This window comes from Ammodytes marinus (genome assembly GCF_949987685.1).
Source record: "Ammodytes marinus genome assembly, chromosome: 20".
NCBI classification, from domain to species: domain Eukaryota; kingdom Metazoa; phylum Chordata; class Actinopteri; order Uranoscopiformes; family Ammodytidae; genus Ammodytes; species Ammodytes marinus.
In genome coordinates, this window is record NC_137224.1 from 2813600 (window position 1) to 2831974 (window position 18375).

Here is an 18375-nt window from a genome sequence, read left to right on the forward strand (position 1 = left end):
TTCATTATCTTATCGCCTCGTACGATGGAGATGGGTGTGGTTAACTTTCTATTTACATTTTATGCCATGCCTTTACTTTCGTTTTCTATATGTTTTTGTTTATGTTTATTGTGTGAAGGTTGCTGGCAAAAAAAAAATATTCTGCTAATCTGGCACTGGGTTTGATAATACTATAACATTTGTTTATTGTATTTTATAGTTTTCTCATCATAACATTATTTTATTATTTGGTTTCTTAATAAACTCAACTGCATGTGGTCCACTCCTGTTGAAAAACTCCTTATCTGTGTTGAGGAAAATCTAAGTTAGACACCAAGAATGCGGATTGTTATTCTTTCTCGTTTAAAATACAAAGTAATTGTAAGTTCATTAGTTTTACTTGTTTAACTGTTACCAGACATTTCTAAAATTTCAAACGTTTCTTAGTCAGACTTGATACAGAAAACACAAAAAAACGACACACCAGACCTAAAATTAAATACCAATTTTATTCCCGCTGTTAATTCACGACAAAATTATTTTATTGAAAGTCTGTTGAGTTCACTATATATTGACCCCCATGAGGTTGACCGGCCTTTTGTGGTATTTCTTTGAAATGTCGACTTCAATCTGCAAAAACAAATAAACAATCAATCAGAATTATTTTCAATAACACGTATTGTACTGAAATCCTGCAACATATATGAACTGATGATCTCTCTGTGTATTATACAGTTTATTCCTTTCAATTAATGGGCGAGTTCTATTCACGTCCATGGATGCATTTAATTTTTTTTTATTATATTATGTATGTATTATAAATCGCTTTTTTGATTGGTCTTATTTAATATTGTAACATTTACTGGATTTTCATGAGAGGTAAGCCGTAATCATCTGAATTAAAACAAACTAAAAAAGGTTGAAATGTTTCACTTCATATGTCATAAGTCTCTACAATATATGAAAGTTTTCAGGATATTCAAATTTTTTCAAGATGGAACTTTGTATAACAATCTTTTGAATTCCTTTCTTTACAGTTACAAAATACCCTTTCTACTCTGTATGTAAAGTGAAACAGTACATCCATTAATCCATTATACCATCTTATTTTTTTTTAAACTTCTTTTCATTGAGTTTTTTCATACAAAAATTTACTAAATCAGCATTGAAATGTATCAGTGTCATCCTACCATCTTCTGTAGCTCCTTGGTTCGCGCTGCCAGCAGGTCGACGCGCGGCTCCAGTCTGCTCTGCTCCTCCAAAGCCTCCTGACGTTTCTCTGCCATGGTGGATCCCTTCAGCAGCAAGATGTCCGCCTGCTTCAGCTTCTGCCTCAGCACCTCAGACACACGCTCAACGTACCTGAGAAATGACAATAGAAAAAATAAGAAAAAAATATTAAATGGTAATGTTTTTTGAAAGGGTGCAAAAGGGCAAGAAAGCAGAGAAAAATATAGATATTTTCAAGCACTGGTCAATTTTGTTATTACTATTCAAATCAAGTATTCAATCATTGTCAAATCAAACACAAAAAAGAAAGAAAAAATAATAATGGTAATGTTTTTTGAAAGGGCGAGACAAGGCAGGGAAAAATAGTGTTTCTATTTTAGCACTATTTAATTTGGAGATTTTTTTTGTCTGTTCTGCTTTCATAACAAATATTTTATCATACTAGTATAAATGAAAGGTCCAAATGTACATTTAGGTGTTTATTTGACTAAACCTTGTCTGTTTGCTTCTGTATATTTCTCCTATGGCCATCATCTCAGTTAGTTCTTTTTTGATACTCTGAAGTCTGAACCAAATATTTCAACTGCTAAAGCACTCACATCCACTAAACTTTCCACAATCATTCTTGAGGTTGTCTGATTTATTATAAATGTACAGTTATTGTTTTAATGTAAGTAATCAACTGGCAAAATTTCACGATGAGATTTTATCAACCTTTTTCACCTGCAGTTGTCTGTACTAAAAAAAATTCTCAAAATGAAACCGATAGGATATTTTGGTCAGCATACCGTGGTGATGCCTGGATCATGAAGAGGTGCTGCATCCGTAGATTGGTGAGTCTCCCCAGGACGTCCTGCACCATGGCCAGCATCTCTCTGACGTGTCCCCGCGTCTGACCCTGGATGACTGAGGGGGCCAACTGGAACTGGCTCATAGCAACCACGTCCCCCTCCTCACCCATCTCAACCACACGCTGAGATAGGAACACTTCCAGCTGGATGAACACAGGGAAACAGTGTAATTTGTCATGGGTAAATACAATATAATCATCTAAATACTATCTAGCACCACAAAATCATTCATCTCAGTCAATATTAAGTTTGTAAACCTACTTTTTTAGCTTTGTTATATTTTGGTTGTTTTTTATTTGCCCAATAGTTGGGCTTTGTATATGTCCAATCTTAATGGAATACTTTATGTTACCTTGGTCCAACAACTATGAAAAATAAAGAATATATATATATAAAAAATTATAATAATAATTCAAGTTCCTTCCTGCAAATTAAAAGAACAATGTGAATTTATTTTACAAATATTTCTAATTGTCACTTATAGTCCTTGCAGTACTTATTTTTGGACACTTGGGGGCAGTGGAAACAAGCTAGAAAAACAATACTGACTATTGACTTGTGAGCTGTCTAATTTAAAAAGGAAGAGGATTCTGTCTTTACCTCCATTAACTCATCGATGAACTGACTGCGTGATTGAGAGTTTTCCAAAATACTTAGAGCGTCTTCACCCCTCGCTACACCCTCAGGACCTGGAAACACACACACGCGCGCACACACACACACACACACACACACACACACACACACACACACACACACACACACACACACACACACACACACACACACACACACACACACATTAAGCAAATACAGACATTTCTATAGTCTTGGAGATTATATTATATATATATATATATATATATATATATATTATATTATGACAAAAAGATATAAATAAAGTAGTTACAGTCTGTGCCCGCATCCACAATTTCAATTTCTATGGGGGCGTCTCCACTGTCTCCCCAGTCAATACCACCGGCAGAGTCCTGTCGAGGGAGAAGGACAGAAATGTGTTTATTAAAGCAGTGGTTTTGTATTATGTAGAGATGGACTCTGGTACTGCTTTATTGACCCTCTATTGCATGCACTGTTACTTAAATATGAAAGTGTTTTAATGTATAGAAAATAAGAAAAATAGCTTAATTAATATAAATTATAAAAAAAAATAAAGAATTTTTTTTAAGGGGGGTAGTAACGATATGGCAACAATGCTCAATCATGCAAAGTACAATAACATTTTCTCTATATTCTTTGTGTAGAGATTAATATCAATTTGAAATAAATTCATTCTATATCTAGTTTGATATTTCAAAGTGAACACAGACTATGTATACAAAACATGTTCTTACCTCAGAGGGCTCCACACTGATGCCCCAGTCTATTCCATCCTCCACCGTGATGCCGGATGTTACGCCCAGATCTGCGCCCGTACTGAAGTCGCCCCAGTCGATCTGAAGAAGGATTTAAGATGATACACAAACACTAAGTCATGGTGAGGAAAATCAGGTATGAATTGACCCATTAATACCATTAAAACGTGTATATCTATTTGACTTATTATGGTGTTTGTTGAATATCTGTTCTGGGGCGGGAAAAACTGAAATGTTCCCACTCTTAAATCTGTTTACTAAACATGACACTTTGAATAAGGGCCTGGTATATTAAAACATGTAGAACAAAATTGACATGGTATATTTTTTATAAATTAAGCTGAAAAAAAAAAAGCTGAAAAAGATATTTTCCTCTGATATAAAATAAGATATGCTGTTTTGTATTATATAAACCTGATCAATAGATAATATAGATACAATACAACTAACCGCGTCCTCTGCGATCACTTCAGGAGCTGTTTCCTCCACAAACGGCCTCTCAGTAACCGTGGGAACGTTCCCTGTTCTCCATTCATAGAACGTCGCGTTCCCTCTCTTCTGAGCAAACGTCAACATGGGCAGGACGGGCTCAGACCTACGGGATAACATACTGTGAGCTTGTGTGGGAAAAAGTTAAAATGATTTATGTTTTTATAGTTAAAGAACAACAGACAAAAAGTAGCTGAAAAAAAAAGTTAATACATAGCCTAGGCTCGATAAACATGGATGTTGCTATAGCTACGCTGAGCCTCTTTTGTTTATAAACCAGTTTACAGAGCCTAGGCTGTGTTTTTTTTCAGCGAACACATAGTACAGACAGGTAGCGGATAATGAGGAGATATTCACTGATTTTAACACAAAGTGGACTGTATTTTGGATAATAAACTCACCACTCGCAGACAAAGTTTGTGAACGCTGTGTAAAGTTGGATCAGCTCCTCTAACTTTGCTGCATCTTTCCCGACTTCGTCCAGAACGGCCGGTAAATCTTTAACCAAAGACTGAAGCTCGCGAGCCACGTGTTCTCCCTGAGAGAGGAGGGTAAGAAAAGACACAAACGTTATGACGTGTTTTGTGGACCCCAGGAAGACTAGCTCGTCCCATTCTAGTGACAGCTAATAGGGATCCTTTTTACAATAAACAATGAAACATGCCATCTGTCTATTAAAGGTGAAGTCAGTGATTCTGGAGAACGTTTGTTGTCAAAATCTTTTTTTCGTCAGAATCAGTGAATATCTCCTCATGATCTGCTACCAGTCCATACTGTGCGTGCACTGGAAAAAAATCTGGTGTTAATACCGCCAAGGTATGTAAATAAAAGGGGTCCCGCCGTAGCTATAGCAACATGCCCGTTTATAGAGCCTAGACTGTGTATTAACCCGTGGATTATTTTCAGCACACACACACAGTACAGACAGGTAGCGGATCGTGTGAGGAGATATTCGCTGATTTTGACAAAGTGATTTTGACAACACGCGTTCTCCAAAATCACTTACTCCACCTTTAATACATGAAATAATTCAGAACATTGCACAATCTCAATTTAAGTTTTTGCACGTTTCCTTATTCTCCTTTATGTGAATCGTCTTAGATGTTTGTGCTTAAAGGTTTTTCAAATGTTCCCAAATGCAAGACAAATTCCCCTTAGGGCAATAAAGGTGTATCTATATCTATCTATCTATCTATCTATCTATCTATCTATCTATCTATCTATCTATCTATCTATCTATCTATCTATCTATCTATCTATCTATCTATCTATCTATCTATCTATCTATCTATCTATCAATAATCATAATACATTTTATTTGTAATGCACTTTATATTACTAGAATCTCAGTGTTACAGAGAAGTAAAATAAATGAAAAAAAAACAAATCAATGAGAATAAAAACAATTAAAAGGGGGACCTCAAAGACAGTTTAGCTAATTGCTCTTTTAAAAAGATGCGTCGTTGTACTCACGGTGATGCCGTACTGTTTACAGGCGGAGTAGTATCTCTCCCTGAGGTCTGTGGCTGAGCTCTGACACTCCGTCTCCCGTCTGCTGAGCTCCTGCTGCTGCTGCTGGGCTTTAGCGAGCTGCTTCCTCAGAGCAGGGCCCTCGTAGCTCACGTTACGACTCAGCAAACTGGCAACCTCCGCTAGGGCACGAAAACATGTTTTAATCAGGGATGTCAATAGCAATTTTTATAAACCTGCAGTGTGTAGAATTTTGGGTTTTATTTCCTAGCAGATTTTGTAGAAAGTAATTATAATATCCATAAGTACATTTAATTTAGTGCATAATAGCTGAATTTTTTTTTTAATTATTATTTTTTCCCTTAGAAAGGGTCTCATATATGTTAATATTTCTGCATATTTTGGACCAAGGCCTAGTGCCGCCATCTTGAAAGTGTCATAGTTGGAATGTCATCAGGTGCATTGTTTGAAATTTAGAATTGTTCTTGTCCTTGAAGGCCTCTGTAGCTTCTGTTATTATTCGAAAGGGTTGGGGTTACCCAGGGAGTGTTGCATTCTAGAACTTTGTAGAACTTTCTTGATGATGTCATATTACACACTGCACCTTTAAATAGCGATTGATAACATTTTTTAATCACATGTTAAAATTCTATTATTTTGCATTTCACAACAGTGTATTAGTCTATTAGGAGAAAAAGATACATCAAGTTATTTAGTTTCTATAGCTGGATACATATTCAGCAGCAGCAACACAAACTACATTTTTCAATGATTTCAAAAAAGGTTTAGCTTCAGACTTTCTGGTTTCCAACAGGTATTGGAACCACAATCAGCCTTACTTGTTTCAAATAGTCTAACAGTGTATACAGATGTTGCCATAGATACTATATTAAGTATATAAAGAAAATATATTATAGTTATATTATATTACTCACCCAAGTAGATATTGTCTATCTCATAAAGGGTGACGATTTCTTGCCAATCCTGTGACGAGAAAAACAGAAATTTAAAATGTAACTTTTCTTGAGTGTTTTTAAGAGCAGAGAAAAATTAAACGAAACTAAATCTCCTCGTTCCATTTGGTTTGTGATATTTAGTATAAACTCTTCTCACCTTCATTCTCTGAGATGAATATCTGCCAAAGATGTTCTTGGAAGAAGCTTCAGTTCCCTTCAGTATCTCCACTATCCTCAAGCAGTGGAAGTAGTGGATGTCTAGAAAGAGAAAAAACAAACAAAATACAGAGGACGAATGAGAGCTGGAAATGATATATCTCCTTTGTTATGATGCAACTAGACTGACAACATAAAAAAACATGAGACACAGTAAAAAATAAATAAACGTATAAAATAAAATAAATTAAATATTATTAAATTAAATATTATTAATCTAATTGGTAAGAAAAATCTTTTAGGGTTCTGGAATTACCGTCAAACCTGTGCAAAGTGTGTTTAAACAATCTCCAGGGTTTTCCTTCAAGGATTTAACTTTCAGAATAAAATGAAAATGCTTATCTCTGTGACTAGAACATAATGATAACAGTTAAAATGAATAATTAAAATAATGAATTAACAACACATTTACATTTAAAACTGCACTAATATAGATATAGAGCTGATAGAGAGGCTGACTGTGGGACGTACAGGATCCAGAGAGCAGCTTCTTGATCTCCTCGTTCTCCGGCATGTCCTGCATGGATGCGTTGATTTTCTCTCTGATGACTTTCACTTCATTTTGCCACTTTAAGTTACAGTGACGTCGATCCAGCAGCCAGTCTGTTTACAAAGGAGGGGTTAACAACATAGTAAATACAGGGTATAGGTTGGATTTGAGACTGTGAGAGGCTTTATAAATGCCACTCGGAATCAAATTATAAACCAATTTTACAGAAAAACAATAAAAGTGGCTTCAAAATTCTGTAAACCTGGAAAAGTTGGCATAATGCATTTTAGGAAAGTACAATATGTCCCAAATGAGAATTCATCATATGCCATTGAAACTTCACTTTTAAAAGATTACGATTTTAATACTATTTAAGGCCTTGTTTTATCTTTCTTATATATTATCTTCCAAGAGTTTTTTAAGGATTTGAATAAACCCTAATGTTACATGGTAAACACAGCTGGTTTGAGAACAGCAGAAAAGGAAACATATGCCCACAGGTTACACATAACACAGCACATTATATATCGGTGTCTTACCTAAAAGCTTGCTGGTCTGAATGTCGATTGGAAGGTTTTGAATATTCTATTGATGAGGGGAAACACAAAAAAAATAAAAAAACATTAGTAATTTCTCATTTCACACTTTTAAACCACATTTTTGCAGCATTTTCTCTCACATGTAGTAAATATCGCACTCGTATCTTTACAGCAACCACTCGCAGAACAGAAATACGTCTCAAATAAGAGGTTAAACGAATATATGTACTATTGTTAAGCTCTTTAAATGTTTATTTTCCATTTTACTGGACTTTGACAGCAGGCTAACGTTAGCTATTTTGCTAAAGCCGACTCAGATATACTTTCAATCAACCTACCTCCATTGTGTCTTCACGTTTTCAAATTGTATTCCCTTCAAAGATGTTATTGCTTCATTATAAGTTTATTTGAACAGGTTTGTGTCACAGAAATATTGCCACCATGTCCGTATTTCACTGTTTATGGACACGTTACGAGAAGGAGAACCAATACACGGAAGGAATGTTACACTGGCTTGGAAAACTGACCAATAAGAGCACAGTATGCTGACAGGCCGCAGCTGATTGGTGGATGCGTTGGGCTATTTATTTAGTGCAGTGTTGAAGTCTTTCGCTAGAGGGCGCTGCCGTCCTTTATCTGTGTGAGATGAGAATCAGCAAGGGAATAAAAATACTCCTACAAGACTACTATATAAATAGATAAATGTTATTTGTTAAACACTATTTTTTAATAGTATATTTCATACACAACGGCAATTCAAAACCATGGATGTACATGAAGAATAAAAGGAGCAGAAAAGTCACAGTGCATAGTGAAAAATAAGAAAATAAAATCATATATATTTGAATGTTTTTATGATGTTATTTTTCTTGGTAAGTACTTTGTATACTTTGTGTTTCATACTAAAATAACCGTATGATTATTATTAAATCTCTGCATGTTCAGTTGCAGTGGTGCTCCTGTAGTGGCCTCATGTCAGGTCATTTGAATGCACTCCAAACTTGCAAAGTAAGCGTCCAGTCACTGTCTGTGATTTTACGTAACGTATGCAAAACACCAGGGGCACTCACCTATTTAAGATCATATCTCAGAGGCTATCTCCCTCCCTTTTTCTCTTCCTCATTCGTTTTCTCTCTCTCTCTCTCTCGCTCTCTTTCTCTCCCTCTCTCTCTCCCTCTCTCTCTCTCCCTCTCTTCCTCTTTCAAAGTCATTACTGGCAACTAAACTACACTTTCCATAATCATTCGTAGCACTATTCTAAAGGTTATGACAGAAGGGTTTGTTTTATATACTATCTATGGTTGGTTCATATGTTGTTAACTGTCTGATTTATGATACATTTTCTTCTACAGAACCTGCAGATAAGGCCTTTTAGTATTTTTTTGATCTATAAAATGAAAAACAGGGCCGTATCCAAAAATCTATTTTGTGAAAACTATTGACAAAATGAAATACATTTGCATATTTATTCAAATTTATATATTTATATTTATTAACATTTCTGAAAACATTGCTGTGCAAAAAAGAAAGAAAAAAGAATGTAATCTATGAGGTATGAATCTAACCCTATTCACCTGCTTTGAGACTGATAAAAGGCGACTGTATTTGCAGTCTTGTAAAGCCGCTCACGTTTCAAGTTGACATTAACTCTGACGTCAATAATCTTGATATGTCGACCTGAAGAAAAGGTCTCACTAAATCACACAGTTGCAACATTTACCCGCTCATGCACTTAGCTGGGGGCAGGCTTAAGCTGTGTGTGTGTGTGTGTGTGTGTGTGTGTGTGTGTGTGTGTCTCTCTCTCTCTCTCTCTCTCTTTGTGTGTGTGTGTGTGTGTGTGTGTGTGTGTGTGTATCTGTGTGTCTTTGAGTGTATGTGTCCTTATACAACTTTTGTAAGAACCAATTTGAGTTTTGGACCTTATGAGTGAGGACATTTTGGCCGGCTCTCACTTTGGGACAGACCTTCAAAGGAGCTGTTTAAGGGTCAACAGTATGTTTAAAGGTTCAGGTATGAATTAGGTTTATGTTAAGGTTAGAGTAAGGGTTGGGGTTAGGCATTTAGTTTTGATGGTTAGGGTTAGGTTAAGGGGCTAGGGAATGTATTATGTCAATGAATGTCCTCACGAATATAGCCGTACAAACGTGTGTGTGTGTGTGTGTGTGTGTGTGTGTGTGTGTGTGTGTGTGTGTGTATGTGTGTGCGTGCGCGCGTGTGTTTGCGTGAGTGGTTTCGGTGGTTAGGGTAAGGTTTTAGGGAATGCATTATGTCAATGAATGTCCTCACAAGTATAGCTGTACAAACATGTATAGCTGTGTGTGTGTGTCTCTCTCTCTCTTTCTGTGTGTGTGTGTGTGTGTGTCTCTCTCTCTCTTTCTGTGTGTGTGTGTGTGTGTGTGTGTGTGTGTGTGTGTGTGTGTGTGTGTGTGTGTGTTTGAAGAGGGTGTGTGCTATAGAGGGGAGAGAGAGCACAGTTGGAACAAGGTGAGTGAGGTATAGAGACAGACAGACAGACAGGCGGAGTGAGTGAATAGAGATGCTGCACCTGTTCGTGATCACCTGAGAATAAGACAATTAAAACAGACAATACAGTGGAACTAAAGAGTTTATAAAAACATGGCGGAACAGTTTCACGTCTAAGAGAATCTCCTGCAGTCAGAGCATCTTTCAAAACGGTAAGAAAATACATTTGTCAACATTTAAAAGCTAATTTATGTCTCTAAAACTCTACTGTAGAAAGTGTGACAATGCTTGACAACATATAGAATACATACAGCAAAGTACACACATGTATTGGTTTTGGTTTGTTGGCAACTTTCGAACATTATTAATTTTATATATTTTTTTATATATTCTAGACTTTGGTAGGTAGTGTGAAAGACTGGCTCTTATTTCCCTGGTTGCCCCTTGCTGTTTTCCATAGTCTGCAACTATTTGTCGATAAAATGTGCAACTTTTCTTAGGTTTTCAAATGTAAGATGTTAAAGTTAGTACTACTGCCATCGGTGTATGAGTGTGTGTATGAATGGGTGAATGTGGTAAGAAATGTGAAGCGCTTTGGGGCTGAGAAAATCGGCTAAAAAGCGCCATATAAGTCAAGTCCATTTACCATTTTAGTTATAGTGAATTATATAAAGTGTTTGAGGTTCTGGACACTTTGTCGGCCAACACAAGATTAAAAAAAAAGTAAAAATGTCATCTTGAGCTGCAGGAGATTGTGTTTTAGGGACATTTGAACACTGTTATCTGACGGTTGATGGCACTTATTATTATTGATTCATTGAAAGACATACTCCACGTTTGCAGCCCTAGATTGTGATGTTGGAAAAATTATGAAAAAGGAGCTGAAAACTGGAAAAATTTACTCACGAATAAATAATATGCGTTATGTTGTAGATATGTAACAGCTATTTAAAGGTTATTTCACTTAAGGTCATTGCTTGGCTTTGTAATGAGTGAGAATAATAAAACAATTCCTTATAATTCATGTCAAGAAAGTAATATCGTCATGAATTTAATATCATTCTTAGACCCTTATCAAGAGCTGTTGACATAATAGTCCCATTAAAAGAACTCGTGATGTTTCAAGGTAGGCATCATCATTAGTCAGCCATCACCTTTCTGTGACTTCTACATTCTACAGAACAAACACTAAAACGAGTAATCAACACAAAAAATTCATGCAATTTAGCATATGCGTTGAATTTAATCAATTTATATCAGGCATATCGAAGATAATACAAAACAAAACAAAGAAAAGTACAAAAAAGAAATGTTCAAATTAGTACACACACACACACACACACGCACGCACGCACACACACACACACACACACACACACACACACACACACGCACACACACACGCACGCACGCACGCACGCACGCACGCACGCACGCACGCACGCACACACACACATGCAACATTAAAAATTACAACATATATTCAATACATTAATTCCAAGGCATCACAACGACAGAGAACTCAGCAGAACTCTCCATCAACTCGTTCAACTCTTGTCTGTAGCGTTCTGGGTCACTGGTGGTGAAGCTGGCACAGGGGGCGAAACCTGAGAGTCTACTGAACCCTTGGCTCAATTATGACTGTATAGCTCCGGCTCAGGTGCCCTTGGAGACTCACATCTCTCTCTCTCTCTCTACCGCTCTCTCTTTCTCTACCTCTCTCTCTATGTCTCTCTCCCTCTACCTTTCTCTTCTTTTCTCTCTTCCTCTCTCTCTCTCTCTCCCTCGCTTAACTTAACTGTCTCTCTCTCTCCACCCTCTCTCTCTCTCTCTTTCTCTCTCCTTCTCTCTGTCTCCCTCTCTACCTCTCTCTCTCCCTCTATCTCTCTCCCTACCTCTCTTTCTACCTCTTCCTCTCTCTCTCCTTCTCCCTCTCTCTCATTCTCTCCCTCTCTCTCTTTCTCTATGTCTGTTTCTCTGTCTTTCTCTCTCCTTCTGTCTTTCTCTCTCTCTCCCTCTCTCTCTCTCCGTCTTGTTCTCTCTACCTCTCTCTCCCTGTCTCTCTCTCTCCCTCTCTCTCTTTCTCTCTCTCTCTCCCTCCCTCCCCTCTCCTTCTCTCTCTCTCCCTTTCTCTCTCTCTCTCTCCCTCTCCCTCTCTCTTAAACATGGGGCTTTTAGAAAATAACTTTTTAACTTGGTTAGTTATTTCCGAATGTGGCCGCAGTGTTCCTTACCTTATGATCTTTTGATGGCTTTGCAGAGCGACACGCACACACACACACACACACACACACACACACACACACACACACACACACACACACACACACACACACACACACACGCACACACACACACACACACACACACACACACACACACATAACAGAATATAGTAACTTATTAAACTTAACTATGGAAGGGCCTCCTTTAAGTCAACAGAACTTTTTTGTCTCAAAGGTCAGAGCTAAGTCAAACATGGCCCAACTCAAAACTCAAAAGGAAATATGTGTTCGCATATTGTACTCTTACTTAACACGGTGTGAAAGTCCTTCTAAAGTACTTAGTTCTACTGAAACGTCCTTAGGGAAAAGTCAACTATACTATGTAAATCTAGTTTCCACTGTTAATATTTGTTGTACGGGAACCTGCCTTTTGTCTTTTGTGTTAGTGACAGATAAACACACATGCATGTTGTTGAGAATTCAGCTAGAAAACAATTTTTTTTACTTTTCTTGCAAATCCGTAGGTTTTGTTTCAACTTGGACACACACACGCAAACGCCTACATACACGCACACACACACACACACGCAAAATACTTCATTTCATGCAATTTGGTCAATTTCTATGCACCAATTTGAGCCTTTTCTGTATACATTTATGGTGGAAATGTCTTTATTTTGGTAAAGTAAAAGACAACATTCGGGTTCCCGCTGACACAAATATAATGGAATATAATGCAGTAAGGCTTTCAGGCATTCTCTATTGCTTTCAAACATTCATTCACCTGGATTGTTCAAAACTTTCTGCACATTCAAAACACATCAAACGTGTTTTGGGATGTTTTTTTTAGGAATAATGTCTCACTGCTTATGACGCAGCACTAGCGTTAACTAAAGGTTAACTGATCAGGACATGATATATTGGTTATAAGGATATATGCATTTTTCAACCACCTAACCTGATATTTTCAACCTCTCTTGGGGAGAATAGGGCTGTTTTTATATTTTTTTTAGGGTAAAAAATGTTCCTCTCCTTAATTTTGAGAGGGACATATCCGCCAAATACCCCCGCCGAAAATCAACGCATGTATTTTCTAGGATCCTAGATAAAGTCTGGTAAAAGTAACTGGAACTGAAGTAAATGTTTTGTTGTGCTGAGGTGGCTGCTGCAGGCGCTAAACAGAAACTCTATCCGTCACCTGAGTGTCTCTACAAACGAGTCACAAATAAGTGTAATTAACCAACACTGGGCCAATAGGTAGCATTAGGTTTAACACTAATGAAGCAAGCTAAGAAAATGTGTCCTTATAATATGATTTGGAAGTTACTATTCAAACCCTATGAGGATATTTTGGCGAAAAACTGCAGGCAAAAACTAATTTTCTTTTTCAAGCAATGGTAAATTTTTAGTTTTTGGGGGTATTTCGCTTCCATAACATTTCTTCTTTCATACTAGTATAAATGGAAAGGTCCAAAATGTAGATTTAGGTGTTTATTTGACTAAAACTTGTCTGTTTAGTGTCTGTCTATTGCTCCTATATACAACCATCTTTAATAATAATAATAATAATAATAATAATAATAATAATAATAATAATAATAATAATAATAATAATAATGAAAAGGCTGAATCCAAAAATCTGTTCTGTAAAAACGTTGGTCTCTACCATGTGTGTGTGTGTGTGTGTGTGTGTGTGTGTGTGTGTGTGTAACTTGCCGGCTTTATCCGACATCTAGATTTTTGTTTTTTAACGGGATGCAAATTCGCACATGCTCAGTTAGATATGGACACATTTGCACATCTATTCAGACATCTCTGAAACACTTATAGGCCTACAATACAAACAAATCACTGTTTTAATGTGCAGTGTGTAATATGACATCATCAAGAAAGTTCTACAAAGTTCTAGAATGCAACGCTCCCTGGGTAACCCCAACCCTTTCGAATAATAACAGAAGCTACAGTGGCCTTCAAGGACAAGAACAATTCCAATTTCTAAACAATGCACCTAATGACCTTCCAACTATGACGCTTTCAAGATGGCGGCACTAGGCCTTGGTCCAAGATATGCAGAAATATGGACATATATGAGACCCTTTCTAAGGGAAAAAATAATAATTCTAAAAAAGTTTTTCAGCTATTATGCACTAAATTAAATGTACTTATGGATATTAGAATTACTTTCTACAAAATCTGCTAGGAAATAAAACCCAAAATTCTACACACTGCAGGTTTAATGTCAGTAATCAACTGTCAAAGTCTCATAATGATATCTATGAGTTTAAAATGTTAAACCCTATTCACCTGAAGTGTCTCATTTGTAATCACTAAATTCTAGTTAACTGAACCTTTGTACTGCGTCTACGTGCCAAAATTTGCCAAACATCACATGCCTCAGATAAGACTAAGACTATAGTGAGGATACTGGCGGGGTATTTGCATAGGTGCTACACACACACACACACACACACACACACACACACACACACACACAGACACACACACACATACAGAGACACAGACACACACACACACACACACACACACACACACACACACACACACACACGCACGCACGCACACACGCACAGGCACACACACACACAGACATACAGAGACACAGACACAGACACAGACACAGACACACACACACACACACGCACACACACACACACACACACACACACACACACACACACACACACACACACACACACACACACACACACACACACACACACACACACAAGCAGGATTTATCTGTGCTTCCTTGTCTCCTGTTAAGCCTCATAGAGCAGAAATCGTAGCGGCTTTGAATAGTCGTAAAGTTTGGTTTATAAGTTACATTTGGTTTAGACACTACGACTTTAATTTGCAGATGTTTCAAATGCAAGAGACAAGAATATCTTCTCTTTTTTTAAATATATTTAAAAAACTATTTTGTGAAATATATTGGCCTAACAACAATCTATATTTTTTGTATTTTTTTTTAATTATCTAGTTTTTAAACATACACAAAATGTATCTTAATAAAGGGTGTATTTTTATTTATTATTGTTTATTATTATTATTATTATTATTATTATTGTTTATTATTATTATTATTATTATTATTATTATTATTATTATTATTATTATTATTATTATTATTATTATTATTAGTAGTAGTAGTAGTAGTAGTAGTAGTAGTATTTTGAACAGACCCCATAGTTATTTAAATATAGCCGTAACAAATGGCTGACAGAACTAATTTAAAGGCAGTTTAATGATTAGCTATCTAATTTATTCACATTGGTGTTGATGATAAAATAAGGGAGTGACTTTTTATCGCTTTTCCATATAAATGTCATATTTGTTTTGCTTTTTGTTTGTGTTTTGTTGGACAGCGAACATGGTCGGAGAGAGAAGCAACAAAAGTCTGCAGCTACTATCAAACTAGGGACGGTGATATGTGAATTAATTTAGCTTTTAAATAATTTGGGGATTCATTTCACACATATTAAACAAAAAAAAAATTGAAAACTGTTATCTCATTACAGTATCTTTGAACTTCAGGTGACTTCATCGATTGTTTTGTTTTGTCTGACAAACAAACAGTCCCAAAGCTCAAAATAATGTTGAATGAATTTTAACGTTAAGATGCAATTCTCACATTCTTTGCATTTGTGCTCGAAAAATAACTGAAATTAATAATTGTTAATGAATGTAGTATCTTGTGAAAGGTCCTGCTTGATCTTGGATATAGTAGTTTTGCAAATATGGTAAAACATGGTAAATGTACTTGACTTATAGTATATAGCGCTTTTTAGCCGATTTTCTCAGCCCCAAAGCGCTTTACATTTCTTACCACATTCACCCATTTACACACACACACACTCATACACCGAGAGCATTATGCATCTAATCAATTTTTTTTTATGTCTATTGTCTAGTGGTGACGTTTTATACAGCACCATAATCATGTTTATGATGCACTTGAAATGATAAAAAGTCTAAAGTCATAAGGGGCCAACGAGATAATATTCATCTTATAAGGAAGTTATTGTAGCATTGTGGTTGCCAGGTGGCTGAGGGGTCATAACACAGTGTGTGTGTGTGTGTGTGTGTGTGTGTGTCTTGTGGGGACATTTTTCTGGTTACACAGTGATATTGTGGGGACGTACATTCCTCTTAGGGACAAAATGGAAGTCCCCATAACGTAATAAAGACATTTTAGGGTGAAGACTTGCTTTAAGGTGAGGGAAGACTTAGTTCTAGGTAAAGGTTAGGATAAGTGTAAGGTTAAGGCAAGTAGTGGTTATGGCTAGGGTTAGGGTTTAGTAAGTTTATGTGTGTGTGTGTGTGTGTGTGTGTGTGTGTGTGTGTGTGTGTGTGTGTGTGTGTGTGTGTGTGTGTGCGTGTGTGTGTGTATTTGCTTATGTGTGCGTGCATTTGAAATCATAAAAACATATAAAACATATAAATCCAGACGGTCAAGTGATTCTCTGTAATGCTGAGTCTCATTCGTTTTACTGTTATACAACTTAACTGCTAGTTTACCGTTAAAACAGCAGCTTGCTTCCTTATACACCGGGCCCTTCATATCACATGGGACGGACACAAGACACTGTTCAGATGATCATTAATTTATCAGCTGTAGCAGGGAGACAGGGAGGCTTAGGTTACACTGTCTCTGACTCACTGATGAGACCACGCCACACACACAAAGTGACTGTCTGCTTTCTCCAAGCATTAGTCTGATAGGTGTGATATTTTTCATTCACTTTTTTAATGTCTATTCTATACTTGATGTATTTTAATCTTGATGTATTTCATGCCCCTGTAAAGCACTTTGAATGGCCTTGTGTCTGAATTGTGCTATAGAAATAAACTTGCCTTGAACTATACAGCAGGAAAGACTGTGTCCCTTTGTGTGTTTTAAAGTTTTTCTTAAATTGCTTGAACTCATTTTTCCAAATTCAGAATTTGACTTTTTCCCAAACAGTTGAAAAAAGACATTGGAAGTCTGTAGCCTGCCAGTTTACAGAGCCTAGGCCATTTTTTACAAGCACAAACAGAGTGGACAGGTAGCAGATCGTGAGGGGACATTCACCGATTTTGACAAAAAGTGATTTTGACAACAAGCGTGACTCCACCTTTATTCAGCTTCAAACCAGTTTGAGTTGAGTTTTGACGCCTTGGTCTCTTCTGCTGTTGCTTGTATTGTGTGTGTGTGTGTGTGTGCGTGTGTGTGTGTGTGTGTGTGTGTGTGTGTGTGTGTGTGTGTGTGTGTGTTTTGAGCTGTTGAACACTTTGGTCAACAATGGATGTATTCAAATGTGCTGTATGAATAGATTTAAACATGAAATTGAACTACTTTAAAGGTGGAGTCAGCAATTTTTGAGTAATTGTGGTCAAAATCCCCTTTTGTCAAAATCAGTGAATTTCTTTAGTGCTAATCCCAGCCTAGGCTCTGTAAACTGGTATGTAAATAAAGGGGGTCCACTTTAGCTAGCAATATTCCCATTAACTGAGCCTAGGCTGTGGTTTAACACTGGATTTTTTTCAGCACACACACAGTACGAACAGGTAGCGGATCGTTATGAGATATCCACTGATTTTGACAACAACAATTCTCCAGAATTTCTGACTCCACCTTTTAGTTTTGGGCCCAGAGTTTTATGCCATATGCGCCCCAGTATTAAATATGCGGTTGTCTTTCCCCCATAGGTCCATCCATCCTCCAGTCTTTTCTATTGGCACCATGGCTGACGCGAGCTGGTGGAAGCTGACCTTCTCCCGCAAGAAGAAATCTGAACCCAAAGTGCTTTACGAAATCCCGGCCGATCACGGCAGCAACACGGTGGGCCTTTACAAAGAGCACGCAGCGGGCAGTAACCCTCCAGCCAACCAGACTGACAGCCAGTTCAACGCACGGCTCGAGAAAATCGTCGATAAATCCACCAGCGCGAACACCAAGGGCCGCCATGTCAAAGTCTCCCACTCCGGCCGCTTCAAGGAGAAGAAAAGAGTCAGAGCGTCTTTGACCGAGAATCCAAGTCTGTTCTCAGAGCAAAAACTAAGCGAGAAGAATCATAAAAAGACTGAGAAATAG

The 18375-nt window shown here is 37.1% G+C and overlaps 2 protein-coding genes across 2 annotated transcripts; one reads left to right on the top strand and one right to left on the bottom strand.

Annotated features, from left to right (window-relative positions):
* cdk5rap3 (CDK5 regulatory subunit associated protein 3) lies at positions 1 to 8072 on the bottom strand. Its single transcript, XM_080049276.1, has 14 exons — positions 7932 to 8072; positions 7594 to 7639; positions 7036 to 7167; positions 6506 to 6606; positions 6328 to 6376; positions 5396 to 5574; positions 4324 to 4460; positions 3884 to 4028; positions 3413 to 3514; positions 2971 to 3049; positions 2661 to 2749; positions 1998 to 2203; positions 1170 to 1341; positions 1 to 609 (listed from the first exon to the last, which is right to left on the bottom strand). Exons 1-14 carry the CDS (start codon positions 7935 to 7937, stop codon positions 544 to 546), a joined length of 1509 nt encoding a protein of 502 aa, XP_079905402.1. The 5' UTR covers positions 7938 to 8072; the 3' UTR covers positions 1 to 543.
* Positions 8073 to 18024: 9952 nt separating this feature from the next.
* prr15lb (proline rich 15 like b) lies at positions 18025 to 18375 on the top strand (the record flags this gene model as incomplete). Its single annotated transcript, XM_080049406.1, has 1 exon — positions 18025 to 18375. The coding sequence occupies one exon, from the start codon at positions 18025 to 18027 to the stop codon at positions 18373 to 18375; it is 351 nt and encodes a 116-aa protein (XP_079905532.1).